Source organism: Salvelinus fontinalis, chromosome 40 (genome assembly GCF_029448725.1).
Source record: "Salvelinus fontinalis isolate EN_2023a chromosome 40, ASM2944872v1, whole genome shotgun sequence".
Taxonomy (NCBI): Eukaryota; Metazoa; Chordata; class Actinopteri; order Salmoniformes; family Salmonidae; genus Salvelinus; species Salvelinus fontinalis.
The window spans coordinates 28,301,494-28,319,829 of NC_074704.1; the positions used below are offsets into that span (position 1 = coordinate 28,301,494).

Consider the following 18,336-nt stretch of genomic DNA (forward strand, 5'->3'; position numbering starts at 1 on the left):
GGAGTTTTCTGTGGGTAGAGTCCTACTTTTCAGACTTTGTTATTGTGGTTTTTAGGAAATTTTCCATCTCCAACAAGATTTCCGACACCAAGGGATGTCAGAAGTGCTGTGTGGGTGAGTAGTCATGGACATACTCTTTTTCTCTCTCTCTCTCTCTCTCTCTCTCTCTCTCTCTCTCTCTCTCTCTCTCTCTCTCTCTCGCTCTCGCTCTCTCTCTCTCCCCCCCTTGGTTTTCATCTCTTTCTACGTCGGACCCATTACTTTCCCACAAGTTGCTACATAATCTTGCTACAAGATGGAGAGTAGATGCACCACTTCACTACGTGTAATAAACACAATAGTTCTCCATTCCCCTTATAACCAATTAGGACAACAACCTCTTCAACTGGGTACCAATAGTAGAAAAGTCTTTGAAATACATTGTGGTCACAGCTTAGTATGATTGACAACCCCGGCTGACCACCAAGTATTCCCCCTTAGTGAGAAACCCTTACACGGGCCACAAGTACTTGTGAGGAGGCTTCCAATCCAGTGTGGTCATGTTGGAATGGGTGGAGCCCATGCGGAAGTTCATGCTCATCAAGGTAAGAATTTTTGTGTCTGTGTGCATTTATTTAGCCATCTCCACGTGTTTGCCAGGCTCACTCTCCCCAAACCTTTTTGGAGTGCTGACAGCCCATGTCATAGCCATATAAGAGTTTGGCCATTGAGGTTTCAATCAAAAACAAAAAAGCATTCACACTAGCTATGATAATAGCTTCCGGGGAAGAATTGACTAATAACAGTCCACAACTTTCCCCTAACTGCCCTGTCAAATGGAGGTGTTTGAGAGATATGCTAAGAGACATCCCTTTACTTTGTAGCCTACATGCTAATGGAAAACACACTTCCCTCTTCCTAAAAACACTGACTTCCCCCTGCCCGCTGGCACCGGAGGTGGCTGTGTTTGAGATGAGCATGCTAACCCGCCAACATAGACTAAGCTACCCTTGCTTTGTAACCGATGAGCTAATGCTAACGCTTACCCTGTTATTTATGTTTTTTACGATATATATCATACATGTTGCCAATAATACTTTGATTGTAAGCCAACCCCGTCTGTTTTTACTTTGTGGTTCCGCGCGCATCGTTCTTGTTGGTAAACACCCCACCCGTCTACATGCCTAATGCTAACTCTCCTCCTCCCAAGAATAAAGAATTTGAGATTAGCATGATAACATGCTAGAGTCTAGACCATGTAGCATAATGATAATGCTAACCCTCTCTTCCTAACATTGACAAGGCTAATGTTAACGCTAACCCTCTCCTCCTAAGAACATTGACTTTCCCCTGCCGTGCCCGATGGAGGTTTAAGAGATGCTTGTGGTGCCCGAGCACCAGTACCCCCTCATCTGTATGGGCGTCAGCAAGGGCACGGAGCTCAACCAGGTGGTACGCTTTGAGACGCTGGACCCCAACACCGCTTGCCCCTGGCTCAAAGAGTCCGGTAAGGTCTCATTCAAAGACTGACCTTGAGTCCTCATTGACATAGACTTGACACAACTCTAGATTTTAGTGCTCCTTTAATATGGAACTTCATTGAAATTAAATAAACATTCAATATCATCATTTTTTTAAATCCCCATTTATTCTTTTTTTTTTTTATCGTAGCACACACTGAAGACTGACGTTCACATTCTACACATTGACCATACTGGAAATTGTTATAGAGAATTATACAATTATAGAGAAAATATAGTCCTATATCGTTGTGCACATTCATAATGGAACATGTTTGACGTTAATAAAGCAAAAGATGAAATGGTTAGTTGAGGTTTTTATGTGTTATCCATGTGACTCAACTGGAAAGAGACGCCATTCTTGTCTGCTTGGATCGTGAGTCTAGCAGCATGTCTTGACTATCCAAAAATCAGATTTGTATTGTAATATTATCCATATAGATTATACATGCATTGTACATTCATTCTATGCATTGCTAATAACATTATGACAATATTTGAACCGTGTATCATGTTTTATCACTGAGCTGTCCTTTAAATGACACGGGGGAAACTCACCTCAATAGCCACCAATATGTTGCACTCCGCCTGGATGGACGGCAGCCATTTTGTGCCTGGATGTCTTCAGTCTCATGTAATAGCATCATTGTTTAACTTCCATATGTCATTTTCCCCCCTCAGGATCCATTAAGATTGTGAATCTGCAGGGGAGGCTGGAGTCCAGTAGAAAGCTTTCAGCCGAGCTGACGTTTAATTTCCAGATTGAGTCGATAGGTAATCGCCCTTGCCCCCTTTGCTAGAGATTAGCTAACACACACACGTATCAACAGCTATTGAATGGAGAGGAGAGCAGAGTATCACAGTCATGTTATGATAAATGACATTGTGGTGAACTTTTGAATACGGTATATTAAATATCCATCTTTTCCGCAGTCTGCCTTCAAGACAGTGTTCTGGCTTTCTGGAGACATGGCATGCAAGGACGGAGTTTCAAATCTAATGAGGCAAGTTGTGTCAATGCTCCGGCGGACGCAATAACTGTGTATAACAATAGTATTTGAACTGTTTATTGTATTCGTTATTTTACCAGGTAAGTTGACTGAGAACACATTCTCATTTACAGCAACGACCTGGGGAATAGTTACAGGGGAGAGGAGGGGGATGAATGAGCCAATTGTAAACTGGGGATTATTAGGTGACCATGATGATTTGAGGGCCAGATTGGGAATTTAGCCAGGACACCAGGGTTAACAGCCCTACTCTTACAATAAGTGCCATGGGATCTTTAATGACCTCAGAGAGTCAGGACACACGTTTAACGTCCCATCCGAAAGACGGCACCCTACACAGGGCAGTGTCCCCAATCACTGCTCTGGGGCATTGGGATATTTTTTAGACCAGAGGAAAGAGTCCCTCGTACTGGCCCTCCAACACCACTTCCCGCAGCATCTGGTCTCCCATCCAGGGATTCACCAGGACCAACCCTGCTTAGCTTCAGAAGCAAGCCAGCAGTGGTATGCAGGTTGGTATGCTGCTGGCTCAAACTATACGATGAATATGATAATGACTGTGATGACGTGACTATTGGATCTTGTCCATATTCCCACCAGATTACACAGGAAATTTCCGACAACACCAGGATATTCCGACTCCTAGGATCAGACAGGTGAGAAATCCATTTTTAGATTGAGGCTAAATTCGTTTAGTAAGTATCATCAACTAGATTCAGCCTCGAGCCGGTTTCTTTTCATGAGCGCATGGTCAGGGGGCCGGAACATAATTACAAAGAATTTGTAACCTGCAAATTGACCACAAGAAGCCCAAACAGATATAACATTGACTAAAACATAATTATTGCAAACCTTCCTTACATTTGTATACAATCACATACTGTTACTGTGTATCTCTCTATTATGCGTGGGAATACTTTGGAACAGATTTCCAAAATTAAAATCACTTGGAGCTGATTTGCTGTTTTACAGTCTTATGTCTGGCAGTAAAATAATAACACATTTAAAATACAAATGTATTATTTTAAACTTCCTTAACTTAACTTCTTAACTTCTTCACTGTATCACAATTCCAGTGGGTCAGAAGTTTACATACACTAAGTTGACTGTGTCTTTAAACAGCTTGGAAAATTCCAGAAAATGTTGTCATGGCTTTAGAAGCTTCTGATCAAATCAAAGTTTATTTGTCACGTGCGCCGAACACAACAGGTGTGTAGACCTTACAGTGAAATGCTTACTTACAGGCTCTAACCAATATTGCAAAAAAGGTATTAGTTGAACAATATGTAGGTAAATAAATAAAAACAACAGTAAAAAGACAGTGAAAAACAGTAGCTAGGCTATATACAGTAGTGAGGCTATATACAGTAGCGAAGCTATAAAAGTAGCGAGGCTACATACAGACACCGTTTAGTCAGGCTGATTGAGGTAGTATGTACATGTAGATATGGATAAAGTGACTATGCATATATGATCAACAGAGAGTAGCAGTAGCGTAAAAGAGGGGTTGGCGGGTTGTGGGTGGGACACAATGCAGATAGCCCGGTTAGCCAATGTGATGGGAGCAGGGGGTGTTCGGCCTAATTGAGGTAGTATGTACATGAGTGTATAGTGACTATGCATATATGATAAACAGAGAGTAGCAGCAGCGTGAAAAGAAGGGTTGCGGTGGGGGGGGGCTCACAATGCAAATAGTCCGGGTAGCCATTTGATTACCTGTTCAGGAGTCTTATGGCTTGGGGGTAAAAACTGTTAAGGAGCCTTTTTGTCCTAGACTTGGCACTCCGGTACCGCTTGCCATGCAGTAGTAGAGAGAACAGTCTATGACTGGGGTGGCTGGGGTCTTTGACAACTTTTAGTGCCTTCCTCTGACACCGCCTGGTGTAGAGGTCCTGGATGGCAGGCAGGCAGCTTAGCCCCAGTGATGTACTGGGCCGTACGCACTACCCTTTGTAGTGCCTTGCGGTCAGAGGCCGAGCAATTGCCGTACGAGGCAGTGATGCAACCAGTCAGGATCCTCTCGATGTTGCAGCTGTAGAACCTTTTGAGGATCTCAGGACCCATGCCAAATCTTTTTAGTTTCCTGAGGGGGAATAGGCTTTGTCATGCCCTCTTTGCGGCTGTCTAACTGACATAATTTGAGTCAATTGGACAATTTAAAGGCAATGCTACCAAATTCTAATTGAGTGTATGTAAACGTCTGTCACACCCTGGCCTCTGTTATATTGATTTTCTTTATTAGTTTAGTTAGGTCAGGGTGTGACATGGGGGATGTTTGTGTGTTTTGTCTAGTTTAGGGTGTGTGTATTGTTTAAGGGGTTTTTAGTATGTATGGGGTTGTGTTCAGTGTAGGTGTTTAGGAAAGTCTATGGTTGCCTGATTTGGTTCTCAATCAGAGACAGCTGTTTATTGTTGTCTCTGATTGGGAGCCATATTTAAGGCAGCCATAGGCTTTAGGTGTTTGTGGGTAATTGTCTATGTTGAACGTTTGTAGCTTGTGTATGCACTTACGTTTGTAGCTTCACGGTTGTTTGTTGTTTTGTAAAAGTGTTTGTTTCGTCATCTTTAATAAGAGAAGATGTCTTCATATCCCGCTGCGCCTTGGTCCGCTTATTATGACGATCGTGACAGAATCACCCACCAACAAAGGACCAAGCGGCAGAATAAAAGCAACAGCAGCGATCGCAGGATTTCTGGACATGGGAGGAAATCCTAGACGGGAGAGGACCCTGGGCACAGCCAGGGGAATATCACCGCCCCAAGGCCGAGATGGAGGCAGCGCGGCGACACGTTAGGAAGCCCGAGAGACAGCCCCAAAAAAATATTGGGGGGGGGGGGGGCACTTGGAGCCGTCGGCGAAGTTGAGGGGTGAGTCTGAGATGGTCGAGGAGTTATTGGACAGATTGGAGGAGAGTGAACGAAAGGGAGATTATGAGACATTCGAGGAGTTGTTGACGAAATTGGAGGAGAGTGAAGAGAGAGAGCTGTTGATTTGGCAGAGTATGCATGGCATTTTCCCTGAGGAGCGTGTTAGCTGTCCGATGCCACCTGTGTCAGTTCCTCGTACTCAGCCTGAAACTTGTGTTAAAGTTCCGGAAGATTTGATGCCGGCTATACACACCAGGTCTCCAGTACACCTTCACAACCCAGTGTGTCCTGTTCCTGCTCCCCGCACTAGCCTTGAGGTGCGTGTCTCCAGCCCATTACCACCAGTGCCTACACCACGCACCAAGCCTCCTGTGCGCCTCCAGAGTCCTGTGTGTCCTGTTGCTGCTCCCCGCACTAGCCCTGAGATGCGTGTCCCCAGCCCGGTACCACCAGTTCCGGCACCACGCACCAAGCCTCATGTGCGTCTCCAGAGCCCTGTACGCACTGATCCTTCTCCCCGCACTCGCTCTGAGGTGCGTGCCCTCAGCCCGGTACCACCAGTCCCGGTACCACGCACCAGTCCTATAGTGCGTCTCGAGAACTCAGTGTGCCCTGTTCCTGCTCCCTGCACTAGCCTTGAGGTGCGTGTCTCCAGTCCGGTACCACCAGTTCCGGCACCACGCACCAGGCCTACTGTGCGCCTCAGCAGGTCAGAGTCGGACGTCTGCCCAACGCCGCCTGCACTGCTCGTCTGCCCAGCGCCGTCTGAGCTGCCTGCCTGCCCAATGCCATCTGAGCCATCCGTCTGCCCAACGCCGTCTGAGCTGACTGCCTGCCCAACGCCATCTGAGCCATCCGTCTGCCCAACGCCATCTGAGCCATCCGTCTGCCCAGCGCCATCTGAGCCATGCGTCTGCCCAGCGCCATCTGAGCCATGCGTCTGCCCAGCGCCATCTGAGCCATGCGTCTGCCCAGCGCCGTCTGAGCTATCCGTCTGCCCAGCGCCGTCTGAGCCATCCGTCTGCCCAGCGCCGTCTGAGCCATCCGTCTGCCCAGCGCCGTCTGAGCCATCCGTCTGCCCAGCGCCGTCTGAGCCATCCGTCTGCCCAGCGCCGTCTGAGCCATCCGTCTGCCCAGCGCCGTCTGAGCCATCCGTCTGCCCAGCGCCGTCTGAGCCATCCGTCTGCCCAGCGCCATCCGTCTGTCCCGAGCCGTTAGAGCCGCCCGTCTGTCCCGAGCCGTCAGAGCCGTTCGTCAGTCAGGAGCCGCTAGAGCCGCCAGTCAGCCAGGATCCGCCAGAGCCGCCAGTCAGCCAGGATCCGCCAGAGCCGCCAGTCAGCCAGGATCCGCCAGAGCCGTCAGCCAGCCATGACCAGCCAGAGCCGTCAGCCAGCCATGACCAGCCAGAGCCGTCAGCCAGCCATGACCAGCCAGAGCCGTCAGCCAGCCATGACCAGCCAGAGCCGTCAGCCAGCCATGACCAGCCAGAGCCGTCAGCCAGCCATGACCAGCCAGAGCCGTCAGCCAGCCATGACCAGCCAGAGCCGTCAGCCAGCCATGACCCGCCAGAGCCGTCAGCCAGCCAGGATCCGCCAGAGCCGTCAGCCAGCCAGGATCCGCCAGAGCCGTCAGCCAGCCAGGATCCGCCAGAGCCGTCAGCCAGCCAGGATCCGCCAGAGCCGTCAGCCAGCCAGGATCCGCCAGAGCCGTCAGCCAGCCAGGATCCGCCAGAGCCGTCAGCCAGCCAGGATCCGCCAGAGCCGTCAGCCAGCCAGGATCCGCCAGAGCCGTCAGCCAGCCAGGATCCGCCAGAGCCGTCAGCCAGCCAGGATCCGCCAGAGCCGTCAGCCAGCCAGGATCCGCCAGAGCCGTCAGCCAGCCAGGATCCGCCAGAGCCGTCAGTCAGCCAGGATCCGCCAGAGCCGTCAGTCAGCCAGGATCCGCCAGAGCCGTCTGCCAGTCCGGAGCTGCCCCTCAGTCCGGAGCTGCCCCTCAGTCCGGAGCTGCCCCTCAGTCCGGAGCTGCCCCTCTGTCCAGTGGCGCCCTCTGGGATGGTATTCAGTCCGGGACTCGCCGTTCCAAAGGCGCCACCAAAGCGGTTAGTGACTATGGTGGAGGGGGATCCACGTCCCGCACCCGAGCCGCCACCATAGGAAGGCCCACCCGGACCCTCCCCTTCTGTGTCAGGTTTTGCGGCCGGAGTCCGCACCTTTGGGGGGGGGGGGTACTGTCACACCCTGGCCTCTTATATTGATTTTCTTTATTAGTTTAGTTAGGTCAGGGTGTGACATGGGGGATGTTTGTGTGTTGTGTCTAGTTTAGGGTGTGTGTATTGTTTAAGGGATTTTTAGTATGTATGGGGTTGTGTTCAGTGTAGGTGTTTAGGAAAGTCTATGGTTGCCTGATTTGGTTCTCAATCAGAGACAGCTGTTTATTGTTGTCTCTGATTGGGAGCCATATTTAAGGCAGCCATAGGCTTTAGGTGTTTGTGGGTAATTGTCTATGTTGAACGTTAGTAGCTTGTGTATGCACTTACGTTTGTAGCTTCACGGTCGTTTGTTGTTTTGTTTTGTAAAAGTGTTCGTTTCGTGTTTCGTCATCTTTAATAAAAGAAGATGTCTTCATATCCCGCTGCGCCTTGGTCCGCTTATTATGACGATCGTGACAACGTCTGACCCACTGGGAATGTGATGAAAGAAATAAAAGCTGAAATAAATAATTCTCTACTATTATTCTGACATTACACATTCTTATAATAAAGTGATGATCCTAACTGACCTAAGACATGGAATTTTGACTAGGATTAGATTCAACTGTATCTCCCTCATATCTGACTGCAGTCAAATTAATTTTAAAAAACTATGCAAGTTAAAAAATATATATATATTTTTAAAGTTCCTCGATTAGTTGCCTGTAATAGATATTGTGGTGTTCCAGATCTTATTTTTTGCAGTCGCATCTCAGAAGATTAATATATCGTATTCTTGCAGTTCATGCTATGTTTAACACTTATCAAAGCATTGTGAGATCTGTGCCATCGAGACTGAAGTCTGTCTGTGGCCATAAAGTGACTCAGTGCTGTTCAGGAGGATGTAACAACATAAAAGGTTCAGATAGAAATGTTTTGTGTAGAACAGATATGATTGTCTGTCAGATGGAATAGGGACAGTAATGGGGCCAGCTCTATTAATTACATTTCTATCTGCAACATTCAGAACATTTCACATCACTGAATACACCCCTATTGTGCCTTTGATTGCAGGGTTGTAGTGCTGGAGAGCAGACCTACAGACAACCCCTACAGCGCACAGCAACCTATACATCCTGGCTGGACACGAGAACAGTTACTAACCACCCTGTGCTCTGGTAACCAGAGTCCTGTTCAGTAGGCACAAAACTTTCTGAAACAAAGTGATACAGAGATGTACTATCTGAACCTGTCCAATAAGAAACCTTAGGTTTCATTGTCGGTGTCAAAAACATTTTCCATTGTATGCCTTAATGAACATGGCCCGGGGTTGGTTTCAGTTACACTTTAAGAGATTATGAATCTGAATTTAATTCAGCCATTGAATATTGCAATTAGGTTTATTTTTCTGTTCATACATTGGAATTCATGTCCTGATGGGAACAGAATATGATGAGGAGGACATGTCTGACTCTGCAACTCCTTGGTCTCAGATGCAATCGGACCAGCCATCAAGCAAGCGACCTTGGATGTGTCCTATTTTTAGATACACCTTATGATTTTAATTGAAAGTCAACATTTATAGTAACACAAACCCACCTTCCTGGATATCGCACTATTTCAGTATTGACCAACTACTGAGAGCATGCGACCTTACCTAACAAGTGCTTGACCAATGTGTTTGTAATTCATGTAAATAGAATGTTGAGGTTGTACACTATGAGTATGTCATGTAGATAGCCATGCTGCATATATTTTGTACAGTTGCCCCCCCCCCCCCCCCCCCCCCCAACATTTGAGAGATATAAAGAGTTGTTGGCTAATCAATGTGGGGTACTACTTTTAAGGGCTTGTCAAGCAATGTAATTTTACAAAACTTAGTGGGAGGATGTCAAAGAGCAAAGTGTCTGTTCATTTTGATCATGAGTTGCCTTTTTTTTTTAATATGTTAGGCTCATTTTGATATGAAGCCATATGCAATGTCATTTTATTTTCACACTTCAATTCCAACCCCATCGAAAGTTGTCGATGCTCAGATATGCACTAGTTGTACGCAATGAGACACTTTATTCATACATTTAAGGTATGGTTCATTTGCACTTATAACAAAGTATCTGCATGGGTGCATTAGAATACATCATGCTATACACTTTAGATGTTAACTTAAGGCATTTAACCAGGCAATGTAAGGTTTATTTTTTTAAACTGCAGTAGAACTGAAGAGACTCTGGGCAGTTGTACCATCTTAGAGTCCCTTTCCTTATATGGTGGCCAATGAGTTGAATGTTGCCAAATTGCATTGTTCATATTGTATGTTATGGTGTTTGGGCGTGATAGTAAGACCTCTACCTCATGCGTTGGGGATTCAGTGAGAATATGTGGGGCCAAATTGAACATGTAACACTAAATGTCCCTCGCTGACTCCATGTAGCCTACACAACTAAAGGGGAGGGTAATGATGAGGTACAAGGATCTTCACACTTGGTTTCTTTCGCGATTGCTTTTGTGTCATGTAAAATAGGGTAAAATAAAAGTGCTTAATTGTTTAACTGCCAATATTTGGACATGTTACATATTACACATTTTAACTCGTGATGGGCTGAATTGATTGACTGATGAGCCGTAGGAAGCCTGTTTTATTTCTCTTTCAAATCTTAGATGATATGATGAAGTATAAGGAACGTCTCACTTGGTTTCTTTCCATGTTGCTTTTGTTTCATGTAAATACTGTAAAATAAAATTGCTTAATTTTGCCTGTACAACTGCCTATATTTGGACATGTTACATATTAAACATTTTAACCCATGCTGGGATACATTGATTGACTGATGAACTATAGAAAGCCTAAAGTTTTTCTCTCTGACATTTTAGTGGGTATACAGTTGAAGTTGGAAGTTTACATACACTTAGGTTGGAGTCATTAAAACTTGTTTTTCAACCACTCCACAAATGTCTTGTTATCAAAGTATAGTTTTGGTAAGTTGGTTAGGACATCTACTTTGTGCATGACACAAGTACTTTTTCCAACAATTGTTTACAGATTATTTCACTTGTAATTCACTGTATCACAATTCCAGTGGGTCAGTTTACATACACTAAATTGACTGTGCCTTTAAACAGCTTGGAAACAATGATGTCATGGCTTTAGAAGCTTCTGATATGCTAATTGAGTCAAATGGAGGTGTACCTGTGGATGTATTTCAATGCCTACCTTCAAACTCAGTTCCTCTTTGCTTGACATCATGGGAAAATCAAAATAAATCAGCCAAGACCTCAGAAAACACATTGGAGACCTCCACAAGTCTGGTTCATCCTTGGGAGCAATTTCCAAATGCCTAAAGGTACCACGTTTATCTGTACAAACAATAGTACGCAAGTATAAACACCATGGGACCACGCAGCCGCCATACCGCTCAGGAAGGAGACGCATTCTGTCTCCTAGAGATGAACGTACTTTGGTGTGAAAAGTGCAAATCAATTCCAGAACAACAGCAAAGGATCTTGTGAAGATGATGGAGGAAACGGGTAGAAAGTATTTATATCCACAGTAAAACGAGTCCTATATCGACATAACCTGAAAGGCTGCTCAGCAAGGAAGAAGCCGCTGCTCCAAAACCACCTTTAAAAAAGCTAGGCTACGGTTTGCAACTGCACATGGAGACAAAGATCGTACTTTTTGAAGAAATGTCCTCTGGTCTGATGAAACAAAAATAGAACTGTTTGGCCATAATGACCATTGTTATGTTTGGAGGAAAAAGGGGGATGCTTGCAAGCCGAAGAACACCATCCCAACCGTGAAGCACGAGGGTGGCAGCATCATGTTGTGGGGGGTGCTTTGCTGCAGGAGGGACTGGTGCACTTCACAAAATAGATGGCATCACGAGGGAGGAAAATTATGTGGATATATTGAAGCAACATCTCAAGACATCAGTCAGGAAGTTAAAGCTTGGTCGCAAATGGGTCTTCCAAATGGACAATGACACCAAGCATACTTCCAAAGTTGTGGCAAAATGGCTTAAGGACAACAAAGTCAAGGTATTGGAGTGGCCATCACAAAGCCCTGACCTCAACCCTATAGAATTTTTTTAGGCAGAACTGAAAAAGCATGTGTGAGCAAGGAGGCCTACAAACCTGACTCAGTTACACCAGCTCTGTCAGGAGGAATTTTGTGGAAGGCGACACAAAACGTTTTTCCCAAGTTAAACAATGTAATGGCAATGCTACCAATTACTAATTGAGTGTACGTAAACTTCTGACCCACTGGGAATGTGATGAAATAAATAAAAGTGAAATAAATCATTCTCTCTACTATTATTCTGACATTTCACATTCTTAAAATAAAGTGGTGATCCTAACTGACCAAAGACAGGGATTGTTAACAAGGATTAAATGTCAGGATTTGTGAAAACTGAGTTTAAATGTATTTGGCTAAGGTGTATGTAAATCCCGACTTCAACTGTATGTATTTTATGCCTATTAAACCTAACGAAAAATTTCTGCCAAGATGTAGATGTGTATTTTTAACATTTGGAATACTTTCTATAACATTAACTGCCTCACACATTAGTTATTGGAGGTGTCTTCTTTGGGAAGTCTCTACAAAAAGATAAATGGTTTCCATGATGTTTTCTCTGGGCTCTGCTAATCAAGTCTGCGACCTCACCGCATGAGTTAATCTAGCACTAGTTCGCATGCATCGTTGGCATGTTTCAAATTTCAGAAGTACAGTGAAATTACTTTCTTGCAAACTCAACACAAAAGTGCAATAATCCATAACTGGTTTACTAGAAAAAAAGCACACGAGAAATAAGAATAAGAAATACACAAAGTAATTAAGTAAGCATACGGTACTATATACAGGACATTTTTTTAATGTTAGTTCCAATACCATATTTACACGTGCAGGGATACTGGAGTGATGGAGGTAAATCTGTATAGGGGTAATGTGACTAGGCAACAGGATATAAAATATACAGAATAGTAGTAGTTTGTATGTGAGTGGGTGTGTCGAGTCAGTAGAAATGTATGTGCATATTATGTGTGAGTGAGCAAATGATGGTAGAGAGTGTGTGTGTGTTGGAGACAGTCAGTGTTTAGGGCCCTGTGAGTATGCAATGGTTTCAAGTGATCCTCATCAAGCGATCTTTTTCGTTCTATCGTTTAATCAATTATTGCTCTCGGTTTAGCCAGATTATATCCAGATTTTGGGCAGGCGCGATGATTATCGAAAACAAGCCCGAAGTACGTCATTAGCTATCCATTGCGCCTGTGCAATTCTTCTACCAACAACTGCACCCGACCAGAGTCATAACAATCGTCCAAATAAATAATTTTGACCAAAGCCAAACTGGTCATTAAAGCCAGCCTGTGCGTGGGATCTTGGTTTTCTCGATAACCTAACACAAAGCTAAATAGTCTGGAGACATGATTTGGAAATTATAAATTCATGAAGGATAACACGGGTATCAATATCCACCCTGTCGAAGATTCGGTGAAAATGGGCGATTATGCACCGAAGAGGTTTTTTTCCCCCAAAATATAGTGAATGATTCAACTGGCCGAAAAGGACGAACAGTATCGCAGTTCCCGAAACGTGAAGTGACACATTAATCTCCAAATTGGATACTAGCTAGACAGCTACGCCACTGTCCACAGATTGCTAGTTGATCACTACTGCCAACCATCTTCCGATTCGGATCGATCGGCTATGGCTGGTAACATCACCAGCTCGGCTGCAAGCTAGTTTGCTAAATTAGCGAGGCTAACGTTGTTGCCATCAACAACGTCCGTTCAGAACTTGGAATCATTTCCATTTGACAACGCAACGCAAGCTTGCTAGTTAGCATTTGAAGTATATTTGGTTTCGTGAATTTTGCCTTTTTTAAACTTAATGTCCGAAAGCGCAAGCCTGCTAGTTAACGATAGCTACTTGCTTAGGCAGCTGCAGACGGCTAGCTAGCGGCTATCAACATCTGCAGACGACCGATGCAATGGTCGCATTGTTAACTGTTTTGGTAGAGGAATGCTCATTGCGTGGATATTCTGAGGCAGCGGGCCGCACAGAATATTGCACCTCTCAGTTCCAACCACGGGCCACACTATATACTGTTTTGATGTGAAGAGTGGCCGTGAACACACATCGCTCGCTGGCTGCAAGATAGCGCACGAAGACGAACTGCTGAAGCTATGCAAGCGGCCCAGGTTCAGTACGACTTTTTCAGCGAGGAGAACGCACCGAAATGGCGGGGGCTATTGGTACCCTCCCTGAACAAGGTAGGCTAGGAAGTTGGCAGGTGCAAAGCGAACTAACTAGACGGCGGGGGTATACATTACAAGCAAAGTAGCTATTATTAGCTAGTCAGCTAACGTTAATTAGCTAACTCAAACTGTGTTGTCTTGTAGGAATAGATTTTGTTTGCAACATACATTGATGGTGCCATGTCAAAAACACACCATGTTGCCAGTGACACATGGTTTGGTTGGTCAAATCACATTTTATTGGGTGCATACACATATTTAGCAGATGTTATTACGGGTGGAGCGAAATGCTTGTGTGTGTGCTAATAGTACCAAGATAACGTTGTATATCGGCTACTGTTGTTAGCTGCCCCCTGCTCATTATTGGGGTGCACCCGTGGGGACCCGTGACAGAAGCACACATCCCTATGTTTGACTTAACTTTTTTTTGTTACACCTAAACTCGAACGTTGCTAGTTTCCCGTACATTACACCATTTCTACAAATGTCTCCTTTTATTTGTATCTGCTATCTCAGCGTCACTACATGCACATCTTGCCCACCGTGTCAGTTTGAGTGTGGTGGCACTGGCAGCTTCTGTGGGGGAGGACGCTGTCACACTCATAGAACGAGCTTCTGTGGGGGAGGACGCTGTCACACTCACAGAACGAGCTTCTGTGGGGGAGGACGCTGTCACACTCACAGAACGTTGTCCCCCCTCGGCAAGACTGCACTTTTTCCTAAGCTAAGGGACCCATAGCAACGTTCAAACTGGGCCCTCAATTTCAGACACGGAATAAATAAACGACTTGCCAGCAGCAACCCTGAATATTGTAGTATTAATCATCTTGAGAAATGCAAGAGTAGTCATAAGTGTCATTTATATTGTTGCTGTGGTACTCTGCTTGTCTGCTTCCACAGGTATTTAAAGAGAAATGAGGTTTTGAAACATTACATACTTGGGTCACAGCCCATCAAGATTGATGCAGCACATTTTTTTCAAGTCGATTCTGACTCTGTCTAGATATTTTGGGACACCCTCATATAGTCTCATAAAGGTGCTGGCCATGTTTTGGGCGATTTACCAACTCGCTGCTGAGTGAAATTGATGTTATTGATCAAACAAACGCATGTCGGCCTTTGTCGGGAGGGTTTGAAGTAACATGCCTGATGTGGGCAAATTTTAGTGACACACCACACATGTTACCTTGGTCTACACAGAGTGAACACTGACTAGAGCCTCTCCAGTTTGCGTGTGTTGGTAAATAGAGGCCTGTGACTGGCGTGAGGTGATCAGGGTGGGGGGGTTTTCAGCAAGATGCTGCGAGCAGGGGAATGCCGAGTCGGTGAACTTCAGTCACAGCCCTTAAGTGAGATGTTACAATGACAGCTGCGAAAATTGTTTCTTTAAAAAAAAAAAAATCTTTACATTTTTTTTGTTCACCCCAGTGCTTTCTCAAGATGAGTATTGTTAATGACTAGCATATATTTAGTTCACGACAGCCTAGGCCTAGCCCAAGTTGTTTTGCACTGTAAAGTGCTTAGCTAAACCCACTCCAGACTGACCAATTTAGGCCTAAAAAATAAAAGTATTAGGCCTATATAATGGCAGTGGTCAAGATGACGAAAAGGACACCTGAATGACAAACAAAATAAGTAGTCCAATTTACACTGGGGGTTTGACATGAAGGGGTAGGCCCAGCCTAAGCCCCACTATGTGTCATATTGGGCCAGAGGTAGTGATCAGGAAAAGAGAATGCTAAGAAGAACTGGGAGAATCAGAACAGTACTGAAACAGTAGGTTAATAATACTGAAACTGAATTCTAGCCTACTGAAAAAAAAACATCCTAATGGACCAGCTAGGACTGAATGATGTAATGATACAGTGTACCATTTGATATGAATCTGGAAATGACCTTTGACATGCCTCGGTTAATCTTTTAGCCAACGCCGCAGAAACAGTACACTGTTCATTATGTTTGAGAAGTTGGTCTTATGTGGGAGATTGAATGAACTGTGAAGGAATGCTGCAGAGAAACAGTTAAAGTCTTTGCTCGAGTTCCCACTGTTGGACGACTGGCACATGTGGCATCCCAACGATGGGGGATGGAATCTGCATTCCTGTTGTGTGTAGACTGGCAAGGGCCGGCAAATGCTAAAGTGCGATGATGCCGTAGCAGTGTAACGCCACAGGCATGGCAGGAATGTAGCCCGATGCATGAGGTTAGAGCAAGTCAGCCCTCGCAGAGAGCGGGAGTGAGAGACAACGGTGGGGAGGTTATAGCCCCAGTGGGTCGCATTAAGGAATTTTTTGCGACAAGCTTTTACCCCCTTCTCCACCCCCCTCGGATCCCTCAAGTGTGGCTTTCCCCGCTCAAGCTGTGTCAACAAGTCTAGGGGAGGTTATGGAAGACTTCAAAAGAGCCCCATGGCAAGACCAGCGTTTCCGCATTGAGCCGTTCAAAGTGGACACACTGTCTGTTAACCTTTATTGATTTAGCCATTGGCCTCTCGGCTTTAAAAAAAAGTGTTACATTTGTCTGGAACGTGCTGGCACAGGGAACTGAGAGGATTCGAAAACGTGCATGCGCTCCAGTGGATGAGCATTGTTCAGGTTTCTGCTGTGGAATGAAATGGGGAAATCGGGATTGTTTTGTCATGCCATTGTTTAAAAATGTATATTTCCTCCTTGGTTCATTGCTCAAGACATTTTGGCCAGCTTTGCCAAAGCCAAAAGGCCACGTTTGTCAGCTCTGCCATGAGAGTGCCATGAGAGGCTTTGTCAAGAGCAAGCCCTCATTTTATCCTCCCTGCACATTTCCAATGGAGTGAGTTTGCAAAGTCTTTCAAGTTCTCTGCTGAAATTTTTGTACTTAATGCGCAGAGTAATTTGCTCATTTTGTAGGCAAATTTGTGGTCAGGTTTTTCAGAAACCCAGCTGTAGTCTGTAGAATATTCCCTAATATTCTCCCAGCCCTGCTAAATATCAATGGAGATAATCTTAAATTGAAGATGGATAATGTCACACTAACTCAGCCATATGTACTTACAAAGACTTTTCACGTTACAATTGCATTTACATCCAAACATGCTGCATCTTGTGCCTCTACTCTTCGACAATAATTAATCAAATTAATCAGTTTAGCGTAGGCAATAATCACAATTTTCAAGCCCAGACAATTTTCCGTATAAACAGTGTGCCCCATTTTCCTCTTTTTGTTGTTCTCCTAGTCTGTTTGCTAGGGATGTAACTATTCACCGATACACATCAGTCCCCAATTCAAATGTTTAACATCCGCATTGGTCTGCGGACTCAAAACCGATCCAAATGTAGCTTGCATCTGTCAGAAAATAGATTTTAAACTTTACGAATCACCCGTTCGCAATTTTTTGGGGAGTCGTATTACATTATTTCTACCTTCTGAAAGTATCTAATCTTTTGCGACAACTGATGCGTCCTCTCCTTCAGTGTCGAACTGTGTGTAACTGTTAACAGTCATTGATCTACAAGTCATTTTGCATGCCGAACAACCCCAGACAAAATCAGTAGCCTAGACAAACTGCGCACTGTGCTCAGCTTTGGGCGCTGACCAACGTGGGGTAGGCAGCCTGTTCCTGATATTGCACATCTGCTCGGTACCTTCAGCATTCAAATTGTAAAATGGCTTGCGTTATATTAGGCTTTATTAGTTCAGCAACAACCTATGTGTTTGCTGGGTAATTGTTATCTATGCACTGTTGAAAATAGAGGTCGACTGATTTAATCGGCATGGCCGATTTCAAGTTTTCATAATCTATAATCGGTAATTGGCATTTTTGGACGGCGATTATGGCCGATTACATTGCACTCCACGAGGAGACTGCGTGGCAGGCTGACCACCTGTTACATGAGTGCAGCAAGAAGCCAAGGTAAGTTGCCAGCTAGCATTAAACTTATAAAAAACAATCAATCTTAACATTATCACTAGTTAACTACACATGGTTGTTGATATTACTAGTTTAACTAGCTTGTCCCGCGTTGCATATAATCAATGCGGTGCCTGTTAATTTATCATTGAATCACAGCCTACTTTGCCAAACGGGTGAGGATTTAACAAAACCGCATTCGTGAAAAAAGCATAATCGTTGCACCAATGTGTACCTAACCATAAGCATCAATGCCTTTCTTAAAATCAATACACAAGTATATTTTTTTTAAATCTGCAATTTTAGTTAAAAGAATTAAAAGAATGCATGTTAGCAGGCAATATTAACTAGGGAAATTGTGTCACTTCTCTTGCGTTCAGTGCAAGCAGAGTAGGGGTATATGCAGCAGTTTGGGCCACCTGGCTCGTTGCGAACTGTGTGAAGACCATTTCTTCCTAACAAAAACCGCAATTAATTTGCCAGAATTGTACATAATTATGACATAACATTGAAGGTTGTGCAATGTAACAGCAATATTTAGACTTAGAGTTGCCACCCTATAGATAAAATACGGAATGGTTCCGTATTTCACTGAAAGAATAAACGTTTTTTTTTTTTAAATGATAG

At 44.6% G+C, this 18,336-nt stretch overlaps 1 protein-coding gene and 1 pseudogene across 4 annotated transcripts in view; both read left to right on the forward strand.

Annotated features, from left to right (window-relative positions):
- The window catches only part of LOC129839614 (mitogen-activated protein kinase kinase kinase kinase 3-like), an 85,225-nt pseudogene extending 75,880 nt beyond the window's left edge, over positions 1–9,345 (forward strand).
- Positions 9,346–12,647: 3,302 nt separating this feature from the next.
- Positions 12,648–18,336, forward strand: part of LOC129839846 (son of sevenless homolog 1-like) — an 83,588-nt gene continuing 77,899 nt past the window's right edge. For 2 of the 4 annotated variants that reach the window (XM_055907517.1, XM_055907518.1), the window contains exon 1: positions 12,648–13,838. In XM_055907517.1, the coding sequence (XP_055763492.1) occupies positions 13,752–13,838 (87 nt within the window). In that variant the 5' untranslated portion in view covers positions 12,648–13,751. The remainder of the gene's footprint in view (positions 13,839–18,336) is intronic. The other 2 variants (XM_055907519.1, XM_055907520.1) reach the window with 1 other exon arrangement.